At 39.6% G+C, this 23,918-nt stretch overlaps 1 protein-coding gene and 1 pseudogene across 4 annotated transcripts in view; one reads left to right on the forward strand and one right to left on the reverse strand.

Moving 5' to 3' along the window:
- Nucleotides 1-673: 673 nt before the first annotated feature.
- LOC131400513 (suppressor of cytokine signaling 6-like) lies at nucleotides 674-2,290 on the reverse strand (annotated as a pseudogene).
- Nucleotides 2,291-4,772: 2,482 nt separating this feature from the next.
- OGT (O-linked N-acetylglucosamine (GlcNAc) transferase) overlaps nucleotides 4,773-23,918 on the forward strand; it is a 32,917-nt gene continuing 13,771 nt past the window's right edge. Inside the window, exons 1-11 of one of the 4 annotated variants that reach the window (XM_058536167.1) lie at nucleotides 4,773-4,872; nucleotides 4,969-5,014; nucleotides 7,804-7,984; nucleotides 8,848-9,091; nucleotides 14,963-15,031; nucleotides 18,327-18,443; nucleotides 21,271-21,350; nucleotides 21,862-22,057; nucleotides 22,760-22,900; nucleotides 23,496-23,596; nucleotides 23,763-23,916. In XM_058536167.1, coding sequence (XP_058392150.1) covers nucleotides 4,978-5,014; nucleotides 7,804-7,984; nucleotides 8,848-9,091; nucleotides 14,963-15,031; nucleotides 18,327-18,443; nucleotides 21,271-21,350; nucleotides 21,862-22,057; nucleotides 22,760-22,900; nucleotides 23,496-23,596; nucleotides 23,763-23,916 — 1,320 coding nt within the window. In that variant the 5' untranslated portion in view covers nucleotides 4,773-4,872; nucleotides 4,969-4,977. Of the gene's footprint in view, nucleotides 5,015-7,803; nucleotides 7,985-8,847; nucleotides 9,092-14,962; nucleotides 15,032-18,326; nucleotides 18,444-21,270; nucleotides 21,351-21,861; nucleotides 22,058-22,759; nucleotides 22,901-23,495; nucleotides 23,597-23,762; nucleotides 23,917-23,918 lie in introns of all 4 variants that reach the window. The other 3 variants (XM_058536168.1, XM_058536166.1, XM_058536169.1) reach the window with 3 other exon arrangements.

Consider the following 23,918-nt stretch of genomic DNA (forward strand, 5'->3'; position numbering starts at 1 on the left):
AAAAAAGTATACAAACCACTAAATGAAAGTGAAGGCAACAGAAAAATTCAACTTTTCACAACGAAAAAATTAGCACAATCTTAAAAATAATTTAGAAAATGGTGTTGTAAAAGACATGTTGCAGACCTGCATTCTATTACCCAAGAGTATGTCAATTCATAATTCTTTCTAAAGTATGAGATTAAAACTAATTTTCAGTGTATATGTAAATTCTGCATTTTATCACATGGGTATGTTTCTTCAACACTATCTTCTGAAAATAGGTCATTTAAAGAGAACGATTTTTATTCTAAAAGTTTCATTCAACTTTACTTTGGATTGGATACACATGAAGTGTGCCCTCAATGCATAAAAATCACAGTGGATAGCAGCAAAGGACTTGGGGAGGTATGGATGAAGGAGAATCTGATAATTCACATTGTGATTATTTTGCACATGATACAAGATATTCACACTTCTAAAACCTCAAGACTTTCTTTTTTAAAGAACCAAAAATAAACTCAAGACACCTTGCTGACACTTCCCTACCCCTAAACAAATTGATTACTTTTTTCACCTAAAACTGAACCAGCTATGGCAGCAAAAGATTTTGATAGCAATGAAAGTTTGTAAACTATATTTCAATCTCTTTTTCTTGAACTGAAAGTGCAAGATACAGGGTTCTCCTAGTCTTTCAGTAATGCTTCTCCTGTCAATAATCTATTTTGTTTGGCAAAGGCAGTTTTTGAAATAAGTCTATTGGAATACTGACATAAAACAAAACGACACAGGTCTTGCAAAAGAACGCCACCTACACAAATTGTGATACTTGATTGGACAGTCTGATAGGGTAAATTGCAGATCCAGGCAATTTGACAGGGTAAATTGCAGATCCAACTTTGAATAACAAAAAGCTCCATTTTCAGAGTCTTTGGTTGAATGTTTAATTAGATCACCAAATTGTCCCCCCACATCTGGCTGTTCATAAAAGCAAAACCTACCATTTGAGTGCTCAATTCTAGTGTGAAGTGTGTTACCATGGGAAGGAAAGCTCAAGCTTAAACTATAACTGTCATTAGAACTATCCTGAACAAGAAAAGAACCATCTGGAACATTTACTAGATTCCCTTCACCCTCTGAGCATGTAATTGGTCCCCAGTACCATCCTTATTCCGCAAGTTTTTTCAGCTCCTCTGTAAGGCTTGTTACAACCATAAGACCACTACTTTCCATTGAATCATAAACTCTTGCAACCTCAGGAGCAGAGTCAGGATCGAAATTCAAATAATAGCGCATACTTTCAGACACATGGACATCTGTGCCGGTGAGTCCACTGCAGTTCGTTTGCATTTGATAATTCTGCATTAGAGGTAGCAATGGTGAACGTGGAGGGACATCATCACGACTCGCTCTTGGGCTTTGCAATGCGACGCCTGTGGTGCCAATGAACAAGCCATTCACAGACTGATCCACAAAGATCTCTGGGGCAACGACTATGTCCTGGCCTACTTGATTTTCATTTTTGGAGAAAGAGTTCCCTCCCACTTGAGAAAGTACTGCAGAAACTTCCATGGGAGAAGAACTGTCCAGACAATAGCTAGGCGATCCTTCTAAAGGATGCATCCCCTCATCTACAGGCACAGAATACCAAACGCAGTCTTGAGGCATAAGTCCAATAACTACAGGCATGTGTTCATTGAGGTGAAGATGCAAGTCTCCATTTTGAGATTCTGAACTCTTCAATGAGTTATTTTGTTCTTAGCACGCAGTTTCAGGCTGAAGACTGAAAATCTTTTTGAACATTATTCCGTGCTGGACTTGGATTGGAAGAATAAACCTAGGCTTTGACTCTCACCTCCTCCATCTTGATACACGTATCCTCAGCGTTTGTAAGTCAAGAGGTCAAGGGGTAGGACTATAGGGATGATTGCCAAGGGAAGTGGATCTTATTGGTCTTTGAGCTCTCACATCTTTAAAGACTATTATTGGTGCTGAGGAGAGGAAAACGTATCCTCTGGCAGAGCTCCTGGAGGGTGGGCTCCCCTTGCCTTTCAGCTTTTGTTCTGCAGAAAGCCGCCTTTTTAGTGTACCCATTAGGCTTCCCTCTTAATCTATGTTTTCCACCTTTTTCATCTTCACTGTTGATATCACAGCTGGCCATATCTTTACCATAGCAGCTACCAAATAAGGAATCACGTTTTCCAAACTCACTGGCTAGTGATGGTTGTCATACTACCCTGAAATCAGTTTCTCCTTTACTTTTATTCAGGTTCAAAGATTTCTGGAAGGTTTTAAGACTAATTTTCTTCATTATGACTGGTTACCTAACCCAGGGGGCTCAATTTCTCTCTGGAATATTATCCCCAAACATCTGGAGAGCCTGTGGGGCTACATCTCTGTATTTTTCCAGCTTCCTTGAGCCTTTGGAGCCATTTTCCAGCCGCAGAGTGGCGGTGGCGGCCAGAGCGTGTCTCCCGCTCCCTCGCCCAGCGCTAGCGCCGCTGGTGCGAAATGTGTGTTGTTTTCAGCCGCTCAATTTGTGGTAACTTGTTACAAAGTAACAGAAAACGAAGACACCGTTAGTGGTGTTATTAGGATGGCAAAGTTTGGAATTGGGATTGAAGTGTGGCTGATTTATTTCAGATGATTCTGAATTTAGAATTGCTGCACATAAAAGGGAGAAAAAAAATAACCAGAAATCAGCGTTCAAGAGAACACACAAAAGCACCTCCTTCGATGTCCAAGTCAGGCCTTCTTCGTCACCCTCCTCCAGCCTGAAGTGACTGTTCCCTCCCCAGATATTTATAGACAGTAATATATTTCATCACCTAAATACTACTCTTCTGTTTTATGCTCTGGTAGCTTTTTGTGTCTACCTAACTGGGCTTCAAGTTCCTTAAGGGCAAAGATCTTGTCTTGGTGACTTTTGTGTCCGCCACAGTGCTTTGCACTCTAGTAAATGTTACCTGACTGGCCAAAGAAGATGTGTTTGTCAGATGAGTAAGTCCCTCAAACTAAACCCTCCAGGTGCTATTTCTGGAAGGTACCTGGAGGGGGTTCTTGAGACTCCAACAGGGGTTTTTCTTTATTGAACCACTGTGAGCCCCACTATCCAGCTTTCCACCCAGCAAAATGTATCGTAACATCCTCTGACTCTTCTGTCAGGATAAGGAACCTTAGACCACAAGTATCAATGGGCCAAATAGCCTGCCTGACTGGGAAAACGACCTGGCATCTAACAACAAAAAGAGTTTTACTTAATTAGCTAGCACCCACTAATCAGTAAGGCCTAAACATCTGCCAGTGGAATCTGAGAAGTCTGTTCTAAAAGTTGAAAAGCTGAGTTTACTCACCACAGATGGGGGCATTTGTGGGGGGGGGGGAGGACTTTTACCAGTTAAATCAAATTAAGAGAATAGATTGGTGCCCAATTTCCAGGAGAGTTTGTAGAGTGAACTTGGTCTTTTTCACTGCATGTGACTCTTCATTATGAATGTGATGGAGGAAATTATCAATAGTATGAATTTTCTCTGTGCTCATATCCATAATGAAAGTTTGTGAACTGTCTCAAAGAAATTGAAGCAGAACTTGAGGACTTAGGTTTTTTTTTTTTTTTAATGTAGTCAAATGACTAGGTAGTGGAAATGTTTTGAAGAAATTCACTGACCTGTTTTCTTAGATCAAGGACTTTTTGAAATAAAAAGGCTCTGAGAGATCCAACTTGTTGCCTCCATTGGTTTATAATAATTTCTTGCTGATGTGGCAAGCTACCCTAAATCTTTTCTGGAATAAGAGATGAGATGTAAATTAATACCAATGTGACAAAATGTCTGAATAGTGGATTTGAAACTGCAGGAAGATCATAAGAGCTCATTTCTTCAAGGAAGTGGAGGCAATTCAGCCTCCATCTAGATATGAGGTTTAAGTGAATTCATTTATTATTGTTGAACTGCTTTGAGCTAAACGAAATCACTGATTGTGATGATTTGCAAAGCTATGTGGTGGAAATGGAGTCACAACTCAGAAGAGTCATGGATCTTGACGAATATGAATCATCTTTAACATCTTTATGGCTGCCTTTGGAGTGCAAACTCTCAGCATGTTTCTGAGTTATGAAGCATTTGCCCTCATACTGTGAGCAGACCTATCCTGAATACCAAAATGATTTTGAAATTTCGGGCTATATGGCCACGATGTGAGATGTTTGGGTTCATTTGGCCCTGTGAAAGCATCAATCTTCTTTGTTAAAGTGCTTAAACCAATGGCTGGAGTCAGAATTAAGACGTGTTCAAATTGGGACCCTCCCCTATCGTTTTGAACAACAGTTCAGTCTTTGAAATATAACCATTTAAATTTACTTGCTCAGAATTGATCCATTAAACTTGTAACTATCCATTTTGGTACGAATAAAGTTGATTAAACTTTTTCAGATGTCTTTGGCATTTATATCAAAATCTTCACCATTGGCTAGCTAATAGACTAGACCACTTTGGCAAAAATGCATCCGTCACGTGTACGGGTTTCTTTTTACCCTTCCGCTTCACTAGTAAAAAACTTGGACGCTCCTCGCCCAGACAGTGCCCCAACCGCGAGTGCGGTTGACAGGGTTGCTCGCATGCGCTTTCGACAGAATCGTGTTTGTCGCAATGGGCCCCGCGCGGAAGGTTACAAAAGAGCTAGGGGATTCGAGTACACTCATTTTGTGGGTAGAGCTGGTTACCGCGCTACTTCCGCGCCGGTACTAGATTGTAACAGAAAGTAGTTCCGGTCCGTGTTGTTTCGGCCGAGGAGCCGTCGCCGCCATTTCAAGACCGTGAGAGGTAGATGGGCAACTAGAGTTCTAAGGTTCGAAGCCTGTAACTGCTGCCGCCGCTTAAGCCTGCCAAAACACTGGTACGGCTGCTGCCCTCCTCCTCCTACCTCTAGAAACATTCTTGCCAGTAGTGGCGGCAACAGGACTCAATTACCCCCCTCTTGTTTTTCCTCAAGAAGCTCCAGATGGCGTCTTCCGTGGGCAACGTGGCCGACAGCACAGGTACCGGTGTCCGTTCTACCTTAGCTGACGCCGCGTTGGGGTCTCGCGCCGTCCTCTACCTCTCCTCATTCCCTTCCTTCACCCTAGCCATCCCCATTACAGCAGTGGCATTGCGGAGCTTTTCGTTCTCTACCGGCGTCTGGTCGGGTTTTCCGCTGTCGTCCGCTCCTCAGACATTTCCTCTTGCTTGCTTGCTTGCTTTTGAATTCCATAAATTTTCCAGCTTTCTACTCTCTCGGGACGTTTCTACCCCACGTGCGCGCCTAGGATGTCTCGGAATGGACTGCAGTGGAATTCCTGTCCTTTGACTCGCCTTCGCAGCTGTTTTCCCCCTAATTCAGCTCATCGCCCCCTCCTCTTCCCCTGCCACATCCCCCTTTAGGCCTTTCTCCGTAGCTAGATCCGGTCCTTCGCTGTCAGTCTGGGGCGGGGGTGCCATTCCGATGGAAGCGTATCCTCACTGTGCATCACCCAAGGACGAGCAAAAGCTCCTCGGTGGGCTCTACGTAACCTCGAGAAGAGGGGATATTGAGAGCACCCCGCTGGGCAGCGCCTTTCGGGTGTTCCTTCGGTTGAGCGGCCCCGGTTTAGATTGGAAATTTCCAGGGGTTCCTTTCGCCATCGCCCAATTCCACCCGCTGCCCCCAGCCTGGATTTCCCACCCTGTGCTCCCTCCCTTCCCGGGGGAACCACACCCTTTCCTTCGCGAGGTTGCCAGCCCTGCAGTCCACTTCCTATCCTTGGGGAGAAGCCACCCTGGGGGCTTGGTGCTTTGGCGTTGACCACCCTGCCCGCCGAAGTCTCGCTTTGTGTTACTTTCTCCCTGTGTTCTTCCGCCACCGCTTCTGGGGCTTCCATCCCCATTCCTTAGCTCAGTAGCTCTTTATTCATAGGGTGTGTATTTTTTGGTTTCCATCCTTGCTTGAAGAGTTTGTAAAGCAACTGGAGTGTAGCTGCACAAGTGCAAGGCGGTTGCCCTTTTAGACAATTCAGTCGACAGCATTTGGTACTAAAAATAAGAAAACAACCAAATTACAGGAGCGTCCCTCAGCTGCCTTTCCATATTGAGGCTATTTGGGGCGGGAGGGGTGGGGGTGGGATTGGGCTGCGGTTCTAAGGTTTCCCACGAGGTTATTTTTTTGTTGTCGTTGTTTCTCAGTTGAGATGTGTCAAGGGTTTTATTTATTGTTTTTGGACATTGTGCAGTAATAGGTGAATCTTCAATCGTATCTTATCCATGATTGTAGACAGTGGGATTAATAATTAGTCAGTGGTCGCCTCCCGCCCAGGGACTTTTAAAGATTTAAGATTCTGTACTAGCTTGCCCTTTTCTAGGTGTATTATTTTATTTGAGGAAGCTGTCATTTAAAGTGTTAAAAATAGCGGATAAGCGGCTTTGAAAAGTTGATAAAATGTGTTAAAATAAGGAGCTAGGAAGTTCTAGAGACTTGTCTAAAATGTAATTTTGTAGTTTCTATTAGAGATAGAACCCCTCCCGGATTTGGATGCAAGTCTCTCTGGCTCTTGTGTTAGTCAGCTGTGCATTCTGTCAGGAAATTTACTTTGCTTTCCTGAGCATACAGATCACTCGCCAGCTCTCATAATTGGGGAGCTAGGCTCGGATTTCAGTTTGTCACTGTGACCTTGGTAGGATTTAAGTAATTTGTACATGGTTTCCCATTCCAACCGTCTAGTGAAAGTGCTATGGCCAAATTCCCAGTAATGTATCATTGTTTAAGTATTTACAATTGAGACTTAGTTTGTTGTTGTTCTTTTTCCCCTCTCTGAGCTTTACCCATATCCTTTAAGTATCTGAATTAAGTTACTTACAGCAAAGTGTTTTCATTTATTATTCATTCTGTTGCACATTATCAAATGGTTTTATGTTTTAGCATTTTCCCGTTATTTTTTTTAAGTCATTGCAGTTGTAGGTAACTGCTTGGTTTATGTAGGGTTGTTTGCAATGTCTTAATCCTTTAGACAATGTCAGTGCTCTCTGGAAAATGCTGGTGTCAAACCGTCGTGGGTGGGATTTAGTTAATTTGGTCTCATGAGTTTGGGATGGTAGAGGAGCTGTATAATCTTGGGTTTTTATTTAAAATGTTTGATGACCCCTTTAAATATTTTGGCTCTTGACAGATGAATTCATCTTGTTTGTCAGCTGTTTTAAAAATAGCACCTTGACTTTTAGTTCTTTTTTCCTTTTTGCTTGTTTCTAGTGTCGCCCTTAATTTAATTTTAAAAACTGAAGTTGTGAAATATACAAAAACATCAATATAATTTTAAGAGTTAAAAACTCATGGTGTCCCAGGTTAAGAGAGAGATTGTTGCCAGTACCCTACCCCCCACAAATCCAACCTAAAACATGGGACAAAGTATTAAATTTCCCAGTAGATTATTTGTGACCTTGTAAATCACGTTTTATATTTTGTTTCTTTATGTTACTTAAGGTATAAGGAATAATGTTTAGTGAATCTTTAGATACTACCTCTGGATTTATAATTTGAAGGTACAAAGTATTTTTGGTCATAAAATGTAATCTCATTTGGAAGTAAATATTTCTATCGAGTCTGGAAAAGAAAGTTAATGGGTGAATTCTAAAAATGCCAATTCTGCACCTGGTGTTAACTTGGGGGTATAAGTAATGTGCAGAACACTCTAGTGCTTTACATAGTTTCAAGCCTTTTCATCTTTAAGTTTAATATACCATATTTTTACATTTTTTTGTTTGCATTTCTAACTTTTTGTTTTCCCCCCTCCTTCCCTCAAATGTTTTGATGATTCTCCAGAACCAACGAAACGTATGCTTTCCTTCCAAGGGTTAGCTGAGTTGGCACATCGAGAATATCAGGCAGGAGATTTTGAGGCAGCTGAGAGACACTGCATGCAGCTTTGGCGACAAGAGCCAGACAATACTGGTGTGCTTTTATTACTTTCATCTATACACTTCCAGTGTCGAAGGCTGGACAGGTAGGAGATGTGGGGGTACCTGCTGGTGATTGCTGCCTCTGGGTGCTGAGCTTGAAAAATGATACTTAAATATTTGAACTTGAAATTTTTCCAGTACTGGGTTTCAACAGAGCCACCAACACACATCTGCTCTCTTGCCCACTTGTGACATGCCCAGCTGCAAATTTTTCTCCTTCCTTTTGTGGTGGCGGTTATATTATCAGCATGACTAGGGACCTTTTCGAGATTTTTCCACCTATATCTGCTGCTTTCTTAGCTCTCTTCAGGTAATAAATTATTCTTAGTATACATCTGAGCATCCAGTGTCACCTTTGTAAGACATGTTAGCTTGCGGGAAGGAAATGCTCAGAAATGATGGTGTATATGCTGTGGTAGGAGGTGCATATGTGGTTCAAGTTGCAAACGCCACCATTAAGTTGTTATGATATGCTGCTTTTAGCTAATCAGTTGAATTAATCAAAAGGGAAGAATCTTTGTTCTTGTCCTTTTAATAAATTGTCATTCTGGCCTATTTAGACATTTAAAGATGTGCATATCAACAAATGGATAATGAGACTCATGCGCGTAGCATTTTCGTTCTTGATCTTAATAATCATGGCTTACAATGTGACAGTTTGGTAATAAGACTCTTCTAAGGATTTTATCTCATAAGAGAAAAGAGCGTTCCAGTTTGAAATCTGGAATACTTCCACTTTTGAAAAACTTTAATTTCCAAAATTTTTCCTACTATGCCCTAGTTAAAAGATATAGTTATATAATTAGCAGTAGCACAGGATCTTTAGAAACTGTTTGAGTTGCATATGAGCCATACCTTCTTTCTATAATGTGCATACCCATGCATCAACACTTTTCTCCTTTTCCAGATCTGCTCACTTTAGCACTCTGGCAATTAAACAGAATCCTCTTCTGGCAGAAGCCTATTCGAATTTGGGGAATGTGTACAAGGAAAGAGGGCAGTTGCAGGAAGCAATTGAGCATTACCGGCATGCATTGCGTCTCAAACCAGATTTCATTGATGGTTATATTAACCTGGCAGCCGCGTTGGTAGCAGCAGGCGACATGGAAGGGGCAGTACAAGCTTACGTCTCTGCTCTTCAGTACAATCCTGTGAGTAAAATTTTAATGGTTATTATTTTCCCTTCACAAAAGCCCAGAAAGAAACGTACTTTGATACTTCAGACACTAAAATAGGTTTTTGCATGGAATAAAGTCAAGAGTTTAGAAATGTTTGTCTATTTAAAATGATGAAATTGCTTTAACACCAGATCTGTGTTGTTTTAAAAAAATTGTTTTATCTAAGAAGTTATATTAGAAAGCATAAAAATTATCCTTATGGCAAGAAACTCTACATCTGTTTTTATAATGCCCGTAAAAGTACAGAACACGTGATTGTTTCTTTGGGCTGTTTTGATTAAATTTGGAGAAATTCTGATAGGTGTTTGCAAGAGTTAATTGATTTTAAAGGAATAGTGAATATAGGGCCTTAATTTGTAATATAAAATAATTCCAATGAGATGCTGCTATATGGATCAGTGACAGGAAAATGAGGCTGCAAAATTTGTTCCTCAATATCCTATTCTCTTTTCTATCAACATAACTAGAAGTGGGAGAATTGAGGTGATAGTATCCACACCAAGGTTTTGATTAGTTCTTACAATTTTTTTGTCTAAATTGCAGATGTTTTCTGAGGAACAAGTCAGGCCCAGCTGGCAGACGTTAAGTTCACACTGTGTTAGGGTCTCTGAAAGATACACACAAAAAGTAAGACTTGCCCTCAGAACTTTTGATGTAGTTAGGGAAAGAAGATAGATGTAAACTTAAGAGGTAAGTGATAAAGAAAGGAATTGTAGGAATCCAGAAAAAATTGAAGAATACATTTCCAAGCTATGTCGTCAACATTTAGTTTTACAACAACCCTGGAAGTGGTTAATAATTAACTGTTATAGCTACCACTTATTCAAAGTCTGCTGTGTGCTCAGACACTGTGCCTATCTCTTCAGACCTTGGCCTTAATGCTTACAGTGATCCTTCAAAGTAGAAAGTATTATTTCCAGTTTTAGCAATTAAAAAAAAACAGACTCAGGGGTTAACTTTCTTGGGATCACACAGCCAGTAATGGTGAAGTGGATATTAAAACCTGAGCCTGAATATCTTGAAAGCAAACATTGAAGAGAGAAGAAATAAGAGGTAGAAAGGGAATGATATGCCCAGAGGGCACCCACCCCTCAAGGCAGCCCTTGAGCACAGTTTGAAAACCATTGATCATATTCTGCTGTCCCTTAATCCCTATTTTACAGGTTAGGAGACTGAAGCTTAATTTAGTAGTTTGTACAAAGATCTGAAATCACTTTTTATCACAACATCTATTAACAATTATTGTTTTAGTTAATTTTGAGTTTAAAATTTTTTATTTTTTTTATTCATTGCTTTTTGTATAGATACAGTGAAAAGTCTCCCAGCTACCCTTCTTGGAGAGGTAGCCAATGAAACTAATTTCTTATGTATCCTTTTAGAGATACTCAATGCATATATATGTAAATTTGAGTGACTTTTTGTAATTTTTTATTACAGTACTATCTAGCTAGTTTTACCCACAGAAAGTTTTAGGGAACCCTGTATGTGCTGTCACTGGGGCTTGGACTCTGTTCTTGCCAAGGCTCAGGGCTCACTTGTGTGCCTCGTTGTCACAGTACATTCTTTCCTTTTATTAATCAGGGTTGGTTCCACCCTTCACTTGTTGATTGAGTGTAAGCTCACTTGTGCCCTCTTAACACAGCGGTGGCCCCTAATGTTTTGAACCTTGATTCCCTTGGCTCAGCTTTCCGGTTGCCTACGTGTGTAGCAGAGCGGTCATTGCTGCTGACAGTACAGTCGTGTGCCACATAACGACATTTCTGTCAATGACAGACAGAATATACTACGGTGGTCCCATAAGATTAGTACCGTATAGCCTAGGTGTGTAGTAGGCGATGCCATCCAAGTTTGTGCAAGTACACTCTCTGATGCTCCCACAATGATGAAATCGCCTAACGACGCATTTCTTACAATGTATCCCTGTTGTTAAGCGATGGCATGACTGTACAAACCGTAGGAGTATGATGAGAAGGGAAAGCTAAAGTGGGAGATAGAACCATTCTTTTCAATATCTAACATGTTAACAGAAAGCTTATTATTGTGCCCTACCAAAGAAGTAAGATAGTACTAAAATAAATCATGGGACTACCCCTTGAAGGCATTGAACAGCTGTACATTCCCATCTGGCTCTATATTTCTACTAGTGGAAGGTGCTACTTTATTTCTCTGTCTTTACTGGTAAGAATGAAAAAGGTATTGTGCAAACTGCCTTGATTTCACCTAAGTATACCATAGTGATTGTGTTTTATTTCATTTCAGGGTATTTAGTCTTAACTAGATTTAAGCTTACTGTCAAATGCCTTTGTCAATTCAGTGCTGACAGAATCTTGTCTGTTCCTAAATTGTGCTCTTGTTAGCAGTGCACTGTTGGCCTGAATCATAGATGTAGTTGGCATTCTATGAAAAATAGTTAAAGAAACTCATATTATTTTGGTTTTGCAGCAGTAAAAAAATAAAATGTTAAGGTAGTATTCTTGGTAACCTGTTTTCAGCAGTGTTTATTTTTTTAAGTTAACGAAATGTCAATTTAGAAGTTATTCTGTGACTTGATTATAGAAATGACTTCTAAGACACAGAGCTGTTTCATATTTTTATATTCTGAATTGTCTTCTGTAATGTTGGATGATTTAATAATTTGACTAAAATTTTAGTCCATCGGATTTGAAGGGGCTATTGTAACTGGTAATCTTTCACGTGATGCCTCATTAGAGTTGCCCATACCTGGCAATCCCTTTTATGAATTATGTATAAAATTGTCCTTTGTAAAATGGTTATGACCCTGAGTTGCCCGAAGGAGCTCTGTTTCTGAATCTTATAGGTTGTTGAACCATCGCTTCTGCTTTGATTGTGGATGCGTAGCACTGAGAGCTACTGGCGTCCTGACTGTCGTGTGTTACTGTCATATTTGTTACTATCGCCAGCCTCACTTATACAGCTGAACTGTAGAAAATCATGCATATATTTCTGTTCCTCTGTGCTCTGCTTTTTAAGTTTACCATGCAAATGTCACATTTAAATATATGAGTGTTTATTATTGTATGTACAATGCTTTGTTAGGAACTGGGGAGATGTGTTAGTGGGGGAAAAAGTTGTGGATTTATAATATGAGAGAGGACCTGACCCGTAAAGGAAAAAAGGTGTAAGTTCCTTGGATGATTATTGTTAGAGAGTATCAATCAGGAGATTTTCTTGAGTGGGTGCTTATAACCTAAGCATTCTGTAGGAAGGTAAATAGCAAGTAGACTTCTTGGCTGAAGTGGTGAGTCAAGTAGGAACAAGAAGTGAGTGTAGTAGAGAAGAGTCAATTGGAAGATTTAGAAAGAGTAGAGAGGCCGAGGAGTTTGAATTTAATTTGAGAGGCAATTGAGAACTACTGTAGATTTTTATCAACCTGATTTTACTTTGTGTGTATATAGATGTCGTGAGTGGGGGTGGGGGCTCTAGGAGGAAAGGCAGGAAATAGATGCTATCTTAGAAGGGGTGGTTATGCAGGAAATTCTTACTCATTTCCATCTCCTTACCTTTATTCATGCTATTTTCCCTTGTCTACAATGCCCTCCTCCTACTCATCCTTTAAGGCCCAGCTTAAAAATTTCTCCTTTAAGTTCATTTACTTCTCTAAAATTCTTTACCACCATATGGGCAATTTAGTATGTATGTGCCTTGTCTTTCCACATAGATTGTAAGCCCCTTAGGGTAAGGGTTCTGTTAATTTCTTTTCTCTACAGTTCCAGGTATATTATTGAATTGAGTAAAGGTTTGCATAAAAGATATTAACCTGGGAATGGGTAGAATGGGCCAGGTTTGAGAAATGTGATTCTTTTAGCAGACATTGTTTTGATTTGACGAATGAAGGAGAATTGGTGTCTTAGGTTTTGAACTTTTGGGAGAATAGTGGTATGCTTGAATTTCCTAGAAATTAGCTGTTAAGGCATAAAGGTTTGGATCCCCAAGTGGGACAATTCGATTTCATTATTATATTTAATATGGTATGTTTAACTTTTTGATACAACTGCCTTATTGAGTATCTTATAGTGATCTTGAAGATAATCTGTTTTTAACTATGGGCAGTGTGTTAACTTGATTTAGTATGCTGTAATGGATCTAGATGATATAACCAAATATAGATAGATACACTGTCAGGACATGGATGGCATTCATCCAAGAGTTTATAGAAACTAGAGGGTAAAATTATGCAACAGTTGGCTAAATTGTATAGCCCATTAGGTTCATTGCTGGAGAATTATTGCAAGACTCCTGATTATTATGGCTCAGAAAAGGCATAGGAATTGGTAAAAGTCCAAAGATGTATGACCACAATAATCAGGTGTAGTAGAAGGAGCTTGTAGGAGCAGATTGGCAGTCATCATCTGCCAAAACAGACGGGTAACCCTTAAAGTTTAGGAAAAAAAAATCATACAAAGTAGATAGCAAGACTATAAAATTCATTACTTCTGAGAGTATAAATGGGGTTAAAAAGTGCTTAGACTCAATAGAGGAGGAGAAGTCTGTAATAAGATTAGTGATACCTATGATGTTTTGAGGATTAGTATTAGCCTTTTGTCCTTGAGGTCACAGGAGATAACCATTCTCTCCCAAAACACCAGTCATTGCTCAATGGACAGACAGATAGGGTAGATCATGGAACTAACCCAGTATGGCCAACCATAAGGGTGTTCTGTGGCAGCCTATTCTTTGCTGGATGACTTTTTGGTTCACCTGATGGATAATAATATACAATCACAAAAGCTGTTTATTAGTAAAATTAATTACCTGATTTTAGAAACCATAACACAGTTGCACATAGAATAATGTATATGATGATACTTTGGCACAGTTGATAAAATTTCACTTTCTAGGACTTAATTTAAGGCTCTTCCACTCATGAAACAGTTTGAAATGATAAGCCTACTCCCTATTGCCATTGTCTCTGCTTGTTAACTCAGATTTGACTGACATAGGCAAACAAGGACAAGTAAAAATTTAAACTCACTGTTCTGACGTGTCTTTCATACTGATGAACGGACTGGTGAGTCAGATGACTAGCAACACAATCACACTGCTAATAAAAAGCAGAGTCAACTGCTTTTCATTATTCATCCACTCAACTCTAATAGCACTTAATACTAATGAGTAATCTACTGGCAGGTGCCAGGATTGAAGCTTTGATTGGATAGTAATCCTTCTATCTAATAGTGAAATGAAGTCAAGGTTTCTAAATGTGCCTGACAGCCTAAGGGTAGGTTTGCTCAGAGCTAATCATGGTTTAAATACTTTTTTTCACTATGGAAAATTTTTGGCCCTTGATATAGGAATGATTCATCATAACCTTAAACAAATATTTGATGCTTTAAAAAAAAAAAAAAAACTTGGCTGATATTTGGGGATAGGGGAAGCTATAGTAAGGCCCATAGTCTTTTATCTGAAACTGGTGGGATCAAATGCATTTCAAAATTCAGAATTATTAGGATTTTAGAAAGATGATAATACCATATATAAAACTCCCAGGTGGGTCTGGAGCAGCACCTTCTAGTAAAACACATTTATATTTCTAAGGTGTTAATATTCTAAGGTATGAGTATTCACATTTGAGGAGGATCAATAAATTCCATAAATAGCTTTGTGCCAGTTCAGGTCAGCTTTAATCATCAAATGAGTTTTTGTAACTTTTTGGAATTTGGAATTGGTGATGAGGGATTGTGGTTTTGTGCTTAAATTTGTCAAGCAGTATCTTTAGTTGACAGAATAAAATGACAGGGAGGTAGATGCATGAAAGTAATTTCAAGATATTTTTGGTCGACAAAGCAGAGTATAATTAATGACAGAGTATCTCTGGATTTCTAGGATTTGTACTGTGTTCGCAGTGACCTGGGGAACCTGCTCAAAGCCCTGGGTCGCTTGGAAGAAGCCAAGGTAGGTGTTTGATAGAACACATTTAAACATCAGTGTTATGAAAACTTGTACTTTTTGCCAAGTCTTCAACTCTTCATTGAGCTATCTTCACAAAACAGTCCTATGAAACTGAGGAAAACTGACGGCATGAATCGCCTCAGACTAGAGCAGGGCCAGGCTTTGGCATATCTGTTCTAAATCTGGGGGTAAAGCAAGAACCTGAACATTTTGGAGCCTTTCTGCTGAGCTAGATCATCTTTATAACAATGGGCTCTGTCATGATCTTATGTGGGGATAAATAACATTCCTTCAAATCTGAGGCTTGCCTGCTGATGACAAGCAGAGCGCCTGTGATTTGGCTCAAGACTCGTATATGATGCAGGTGCCATTGAAAATGCTGCTCTTCTAAGTCCTTTGTGGCTTGTAAGTGGAGAAGAATTTCATCAAATGTTACCCTGTAATACTGGCATTTAAAATTCTTATTTAACCTTCCTCCCTTCATCTTCCTCACCCTTTTTACAGTGGAAGAAAGGCTGTTAAAATGATTGCAAATTAATAATTGGAACATCCTGCCTCTTCTTGTCCCCACTCCCTCCCCCAAGTTCCTTTTTCCCCCTTTCTAGTCCTAGTTGTCTACCTTCTTTTCTTCCTTACTTCCTTCTTTTATTCCTCCCCATCCCACTTCCTTTTAAAAAAAAAAAAAGTCAGAAGGACAAAGCTGGTTTGTTTGGGAAATGGACTGATCGAAAGAAAACTTGCCAAAGTGGAAAGGTGGCTTTTAGCATTCTGTGTTTCCAAATAATGAATTTGAACACCAGGTTGGGTTATTAAAGCTTTTGGTATAATTTTAAATTAAATTTATAAATGACATTGTCTTGTTACAAGCCACCTTACGCAACCGCGCTGCAGGGGTGAGGAGTGGGGAGAAACCAGAATGCTTCTGAAACTCCCACCTGTTGCTCTGAGCCCCACGCGCATGCTAATGCGTGGAGTGTATGCGCAGCGTAGCTGTCTGTTTGACTGCTTCATCCAGGGAGGGAGAAGGCTTTTCAGCACCATCTAATGTTAAAAGGCACTAGTTTTAAGTGCATAGCTCGTAAATTCTGCTGACACTTTGGATGAACCTTATGTAGGTTTCCAGCTAATGAATTGTAATTGATTTCAATCTTAGCTGATAAATCTAATTGGTAATTTATAGAACAAATATTTGATAAGCTCCTATTAATTGTCACCCCACCAAGCGGACAGCTAACATGAATTGCACTTCACTGCAGCTTTAGAGATCGGTTTAGGCTGAGACATTGCGCCTGCCTTAGGTTGCTGACTTCTTTATTTCAGAGCTCTGGAGACACCTAGTTTGAAAAATGTTATTCTGTTTTTGTGAGAACTTAGTGAACAAGAAAATACTCTTGAGTGAAATGCAATGTATTTCTTTTGTAATCAGTGCATTTGAAAATTCAAGCCAGCATATTCCTAGTAGATAGAAGCAAAATTGTGTTGTCTTTGTAGAAAATGAAGAGCCTTTCTTCCAGCAAAAATCCCTGCTGTATGCAATAGCCCTGATTAACCCTCTCCCTTCTGCATGTTTCCCATGTTACAGACTTGAGACTGTCCTCATTCCCATATGTAATAGACATCCAAAGAATTTCAATTGCTTTGTTGAACTTTTACTAATGATCTTGTTTTTATTTTCTCTCTTGTTTTTGGTTTTTCACCATTGATATTGTATTTAGAAGGTTTCAGGTGGGTGAAACCTCCTATTCCATGCGTAAGGTGCCTCGCTGAAGGGAGCTCGAGGCCTGGATCTAGGGCAGACACACACCTCCTCCTCTTCCAGCAAGGAACGCACCGAAAAGTCACATGATGAGAAATATGGTAACGGGTTTGTAACTGCCACAGCAAAACAATTTGCCTCCATGCCTGAATCTTCTGTCTTGTGGCTTCAGAAACAGCTTAAAATAATTTTGTTTACAAGCAAGTTATGTAAGAGAATGTTTTATACTATAGCCACAATTCTGTCAAAGATAAGTAAAAGTTAATTGATATTAAAAATTGTTAGAGATAATTTACTAGTAAAAGCTTCTAACTCTTCTTGTTGTTCATTTTTTTCCTTTTTTCTTCTTTGTTTGGATTGCAGCATTCTGCTCTTCTGATGATGCGCTGTGACCCTGCAGTAGCGCAAAGGCTGCGCAGCGTTAATGCGCCATGCGTGCGAATGAGCCCCTGTGAACGGTTGACTAGATGAGTAATCTGATTGACTGGCTCCCTCAGTCCTATTCTGTAGTCTTTTTGGATAAAATTGGGTTTTAACATACCTCAAGTCCAACTAATCTCATTAAACAAATATTCTCTATGGGCCTGTCTAGTAGATTAATGGATCTGGTTGGCCGTTTGCTGCGTCTAGGGGTGTTATATGTAGCGCAGCAGTTCGCAGCGATTGCGCAGTGCGATGCTGTTAGGTTGCGCAAGCGATGTTTGCGCTCGCATTACAGGGACCTCAACCTAGGTGCAATCCTGTCATATGAGGTTTCAGCTTCAGTCCCCCTTGGGAGACAGGGGCATTGCAAGGATATAACTTATAGCTTGGCTTTATGGTATCTGACTTGGCAGAAAAACATTTTTCTCCTCAGTGTAGTTTTGATGATAGTGAGGAACATTATTGTTTAGAGCAGCATTTCCCAAAATGTGTTTCATAGTATTCTAATAAAAGGTCCAATGAAAAAAGAGTTCATGGTCAACTAAGTTCAGGGAACGCTGTATATACTATTAAAGCCTTAGGAAATTCCTGTAGTAAAGAAACCTGTTTTCTGTTTTCCTGATTTATTTGATCATGAAATCCTTTTTTCCAGTGATACCTATTAATACCTCATAGAACACACTTTGGGAAACTGGGGGTGGGGGTGTTGTGGGGGTGGGAAAACTTGGCCTTAAGTGAAGCCCTCTAGATATCACTTGAAAACATAGCAGGAGCCCTTAGGTGTTCAGATAAGAGAAGTCCAGCACAGAGTCTTAAGGCAGCTGACTTCCAAGATAAGTCCCAGTGTAAGGGTTGGTCGTTGGTTGGCAGAACTGAACATGGTGGTTTGCACTTGGGTTCTGGTGGCGCAGGCGCAGGAGCAGCCAGCTGTGGCAGCGCATTAGTTTTGGCGCAAGCGAGCCTATGCTGCAGGGTCACTTTTGGCTGGTCAGAGAAGGAATAATGATATCACCTTCTTCCCCCCTCCCCCAATCTTTTTTTTTTTCCCCTTTACAAATTTTCCCCTTTCCCTTTGCCTCCTTCCCCTCCCATCTTCTTCTTTCATTAACCCCTCCTAAGGCATGTTATTTGAAAGCAATTGAGACGCAACCCAACTTTGCAGTAGCTTGGAGTAATCTTGGCTGTGTTTTCAATGCACAAGGGGAGATTTGGCTTGCAATTCATCACTTTGAAAAGGTTGGTCATTAAATTAATATTGGTATTTATGAAGTGCTTATGTGTGCAGGATGTTTTTACCAGAACTAAATAAGAGGCCTTTACTTAACCAGTCACATAGTATCTTTGTTTCTCTGACAGTATTGCAGCATTTACTTGATGGTATATGATATGACGGTTTCCAATTTTGCATTGAAAATGTACTTTAGTAATTAAAAATCCTTTTTTTAAGCAGACAGCTTTACTGTAAAGAAGCAGGGCTTCTCGGGAAAACGCTGATTCCAGATCTGGGGCAGGAAATGTACAAAATTAATCTGGAGTGCCTTGTCATACCAGAAAGCAAGGAAGCTTTGATATGTCACTTTGATTGTGTCAAAAGGACTCAAAAGGCAACCAGAAGAGGCTCCCACTGGCTAAGGATGGGACTTGAGCATCAGTAGGAATAATAACTGAAATACGTTGAAATTTACCAAACATGTTTAAATCCATGAGTTCATAATTACACTAAGAAGGAATTCATTGGTCACCTTTGGAAAATAAGGAGCAACTCATTTTGAAAACTGGTTAAAAAGGAAACAATAAAGCACTTGTCCTCTTTCTCCTGTATGAACTGGACCTCAGGGTAACCCAGTAGTTGAAAGGAGGAGTTTCTCTTTATAGAAGTGTTCAGCTAATAGTTGAAGAAGGAATGATAGAATCAGAGTATCACCATTAATAGATTTAGGCATTTATCAGTGGCAAAAAAAGAGACACAACCAGACATGTATCTTGTGATATGGAAGTAAACAGTTCCACCAGTGAAGTAGCCTTGCAAAAAGAGAAAAGAACCCAAATCTGATTAAGCTTGTAGTTCTAACTACCAATTTGGAAATTGGTAGGAAATACATGGGACAGGGAAACACGTTACAGTACACCATAGGGATGCAGTCAGCAAAGTCCAAACTATGGGAAGCTGTATAGGACAATGATCTGATTTCTTCACCAAATTACAGGAATAAAAATGAATATTTAAATTAAGCCTTTAATTTAAAAGATTAAAAGAAGCTCACAAAGGCATGTTGACAAATTGTGTGGGTCTTATTTGAATCCTGAATCAGAGTTAATCAGAAATTGGACCACTGAATGGATACTTTTTGTGTGTGTGTGAGGAAGATTGGCTCTGAGCTAACATCCGTTGCCAGTCCTCCTCTTTTTTTTTTTTTTTGTGAGGAAGATTGGCCCTGAGCTAACATCTGCCAATCCTCCTCTTTTTGCCGAGGAAGACCGGCCCTGGGCTAACATCCGTGCCCATCCTCCTCCACTTTATATGGGACGCCGCCACAGCATGGCTTAGCCAAGCGGTGCATTGGTGCACGCCCAGGATCCGAACCGGGGAACCCTGGGCCGCCGCAGCAGAGCGCATGCACTTAACGGCTTGCGCCACCCAGCCGGCCCCAGTCCTCCTCTTTTTGCTGAGGAAGGTTGGCTCTGAGCTAACATCTGTGCCCATCTTCCTCTCTCTTGTATATGGGACACCGCCACATGGCTTGATGAGTGGTGCATCCGTCTGCGCCCAGGATTCGAACCTACGAACCTTGGGCCGCGGAAGCGGAGCACGTGAACTTAACCGCTATGCTACTGGGCTGGCCCTGGAATGGATACTTGATATTAAGGAATTGCTGTCATTTATTTTAGGTGTGATATTGGTATTGTGGTTATGTTGGGATGAAAAAGTATTCCTGTTTTGTCCCTGAGATACATTTTGAAATATCTTCAGATGGACTGAGAAGTCTGGGATTAGCTTCACAATGACCTGGGAAGAGGGGGAGTTAGGTTGGAATATAGATTAAATAAAATTAAACATGATTTGTTAATTGTTAAAGCTGGATAGTGGAGACCTGGGAGTTTGTTATATTCCTCTGCTTTTGTATATGTTTGAAATTTTCCATAATGAAAAGTTAAAAGTTTTTGAGGTGGACATCTATTGCTATAGACAGCCTAAGTTAAGTGCATCATGCTGTCTACTATAAGAGTTGCCATCTAAGTGAAGAGGAAGTGTTTTTTACGAATCTTTAATATATTCACAGTTACTCGGTACCTTTATCTTTTCAGTATTTCAGTTAAGATTTGCATTTATTACACTATAGGAGTACCTACCTCTTTTGCTCAGTGGTTGTTTACTTTGGTTGCACATGAGGAGCTTGTAAAAGATACTGATATGCTGGCCCCATCTTCAGAGGATCTGCTTTAACTGGCCTGTGTTGGAGCCCAGGCACCTTTTAGGAGGTGAATTTTTAATATACTGCCAGGGATGAGAATCGCTCCTCTAGATATATCTGACTGTATTTTAAGGCAGCTTCAGAACTATTTGGATGAAACCATTTAATGGTTAGTATCTCCTGAAAGTAATGTATCTCACTGAGTATACAGCTCTAATTACATATCTTACTAAGCTTGTACTGAGTATACAGTTGTAGTTACTGATGGATGTATTTTCTTTTTCAGTTAGAGCTTGCTGCTGCTTCTGCCGTTAGTTTTTAGAAGAGTTAGGCTGATTAATTGTGAAGAAAATAATGCCAACCATTAGAAGTATTCAGCTCAATAAAATTGGAGCAGACCCAATCTAAAATTTTTCCTTCAGGACACATTTTGCTCTTATATTACACGAGAAGTTATTTTGATAACATTGAGATTTGTGAATAATGAGTGGGTACTAAAATAATTGGGTTTTAAAAATGAAAGAAATGAGATTTAATTATACTAGAAAATGTAGCTGGAAGCTCTAAAATTATCTCAGAATAAAAAATTGTACTTGTGAAGTTAACCTGAAATGCTAACTTGCTCTAAGTAACTGTCTTCTGATTTTTAGGCTGTCACTCTTGACCCCAATTTTCTGGATGCTTATATTAATTTAGGAAATGTCTTAAAAGAGGCACGGATTTTTGACAGGTGAGAGAATGTTCTATTTGATAAATTTTCTTGAGTCTTTGTTGTATCAACACTTGAGAGTTTGGACTGAAATTATGACAATGTCCATTGAAATACATTTTCCTTTTCTAGTATATCGCTTTTCCCCAATCACGTCTGCTGTGTTACCTTTTATTTACCTGACTTTTCATTGTTGGCTTTCCACAAAGCCATTATCCTTCTCACTAGGAGTTTAATTGAAATTTCCTTTATTGTAAAACTGTTGAAATGTTTATCTTTTCGACTAAATTATTCCTTTGATCTGATTCAGAAATCTAAGTAGATCCTGACTTAACTTTTTTTGTTGTTGTCAGAGGAAAGCCTATATAAAGTTGCAATTTTGATTTGAGGTTAAGTATAGTATAGCATGAATTAATTGTAATTAATTACAGTTAATTAATGTACTTTGGTATAGTATAGCATGAATTAATTATAACAGGGCATCCATTAAAAGTTAGTTGCATTTTGTGTGTGTGTGTGTTTTTGTTTACAGAGCTGTGGCAGCTTATCTTCGTGCCCTAAGCTTGAGTCCAAATCATGCAGTGGTGCACGGCAACCTGGCTTGTGTATACTATGAGCAAGGCCTAATAGATCTGGCAATAGACACCTACAGGCGAGCTATTGAACTGCAACCACATTTCCCTGATGCTTACTGCAACCTAGCCAATGCTCTCAAAGAGAAGGGCAGTGTAAGGATTTTTATTCAGTCTATTTCTTTGTTACTTGGTAGGATTAAAAAATTCTTTGTACATATTATTAAGTATTAAGGTGGTAAGCTATTTTACTTTGGAGTTTGGTTGAGAAGAAAAATAGCAAAATTACCTATTTTCTGGAATATTACCAGTGTTAAACAACAAAATTCAACTGAGTAAATTTGAGGATCTATTTGGCTTTATTAAACGATTTATGAATCGGGCAGCATCCTATCTAGCCAGTAGAAGGAGATTCCAAGGTGTTGTATAAAATGGAAGGTTTTTACAGGAAGAAGGGTGGGGCTGTGGAGCTATTAGCAAAAGAAAAGAAAAGGTTATTTTTAGGCCAGGACATCTTTTTTAGAGGGAAGAGAAGGCGAGGGTTTTATCATGTAGATTGCCTCTTCCTCTGAGTGGTGGAGAGGGCCTAAGTGACAGATTGCCATATTGGTGCTGACCAGAAAATTCCAAACTGGTTGATTAAGATTTACATATCTGGGAGAGGTTGAAATTGCAATTAGGTTAGGTATTAATCTAGGTTTGGTATTATGGGCTTTAGCACAAGTGATGCCATTTTGGCCTTTTGGTTTTCTCTTTAACAGCAGCCATTAGGCTTAACTAAGCAATTGTTAGAATAATATCATTGGTGGCTCTGTGATTCCTCTGTATAGGTTTTGAATAGTTTCTTTTGTTTTCTAGGTTGCCGAAGCAGAAGATTGTTATAATACAGCTCTCCGGCTATGTCCCACACATGCAGACTCTCTGAATAACCTTGCCAATATCAAACGAGAACAGGGAAACATTGAAGAGGCGGTCCGCTTGTATCGTAAAGCATTAGAAGTATGTTGAGGGTGGTGTGGCTGGGTATTTTGTCTATGTGATAGTAGAGAGAAGGCTGTTAAGTTTGCCGTGTCATCCACCTCTTTTGTAAAAATAGATAATGGTTGAATTATTCATTGAACCTGATTGAGTACCTAAGGTATGAGTGAGGTCCTGTGTGATGTTCAAGAAAATCCCTCCATTGAGTTTGTTATTTTATGGGTAGATAAGATCTGCACAACAAAAATTAAAAGTAAGCTACAGTTTAAGAGAAGTTACCAATAAGACCAATAAGTATAATTTCAGTGCCTGATAGCTGTAATAGTGGTTGGTGGGTGTGGTAGGCGTTTAAAATATTTCAAAAGAGAGATGCTGGCGTAATCGCATAAACTAAGATGAGGAGAGGTCTACCTCATTATGTTTTGAAACAAGGAGAGGTACAAAATAAAGGAAGAGGTTGAATTGGAGCTACTCGGCTTTGAAGAATGAATAGACTTGGAGTATGTGGAGAGAAGTGTAGGAATATAAAGGTACTTGAGCAAAGTTGTTGTGGTAAGTTATTACTGCTGTGTAGTAGGTTTTTTTTAAACCTCAGTTTTCATTTGACTCTTTGTAGGTCTTCCCAGAGTTTGCTGCTGCCCATTCAAATTTAGCAAGTGTACTGCAGCAGCAGGGAAAACTGCAGGAAGCTCTGATGCATTATAAGGAGGCTATTCGGTAAGAGACTCTCAGTCTTGTTTTTTTCTTTTTAAGTTTTTAAATATTTGGCGTTTGGCACATTTGGCATGTGCTAAAATGACTTAATAACAACAGACTAAATTAACATTACAGGGGGTTAAAGGATTTTGTACTAGATAAATAAAACCTTTGTCCTCTCCTTTAGAATTAGTCCTACTTTTGCTGATGCCTACTCTAACATGGGAAACACTCTAAAGGAGATGCAAGATGTTCAGGGAGCCTTGCAGTGTTATACTCGTGCCATTCAGATTAACCCTGCATTTGCAGATGCCCACAGCAATCTGGCTTCCATTCACAAGGT

The sequence above is a fragment of the Diceros bicornis genome, chromosome X (assembly GCF_020826845.1).
Source record: "Diceros bicornis minor isolate mBicDic1 chromosome X, mDicBic1.mat.cur, whole genome shotgun sequence".
In the NCBI taxonomy this organism is placed as follows: Eukaryota; Metazoa; Chordata; class Mammalia; order Perissodactyla; family Rhinocerotidae; genus Diceros; species Diceros bicornis.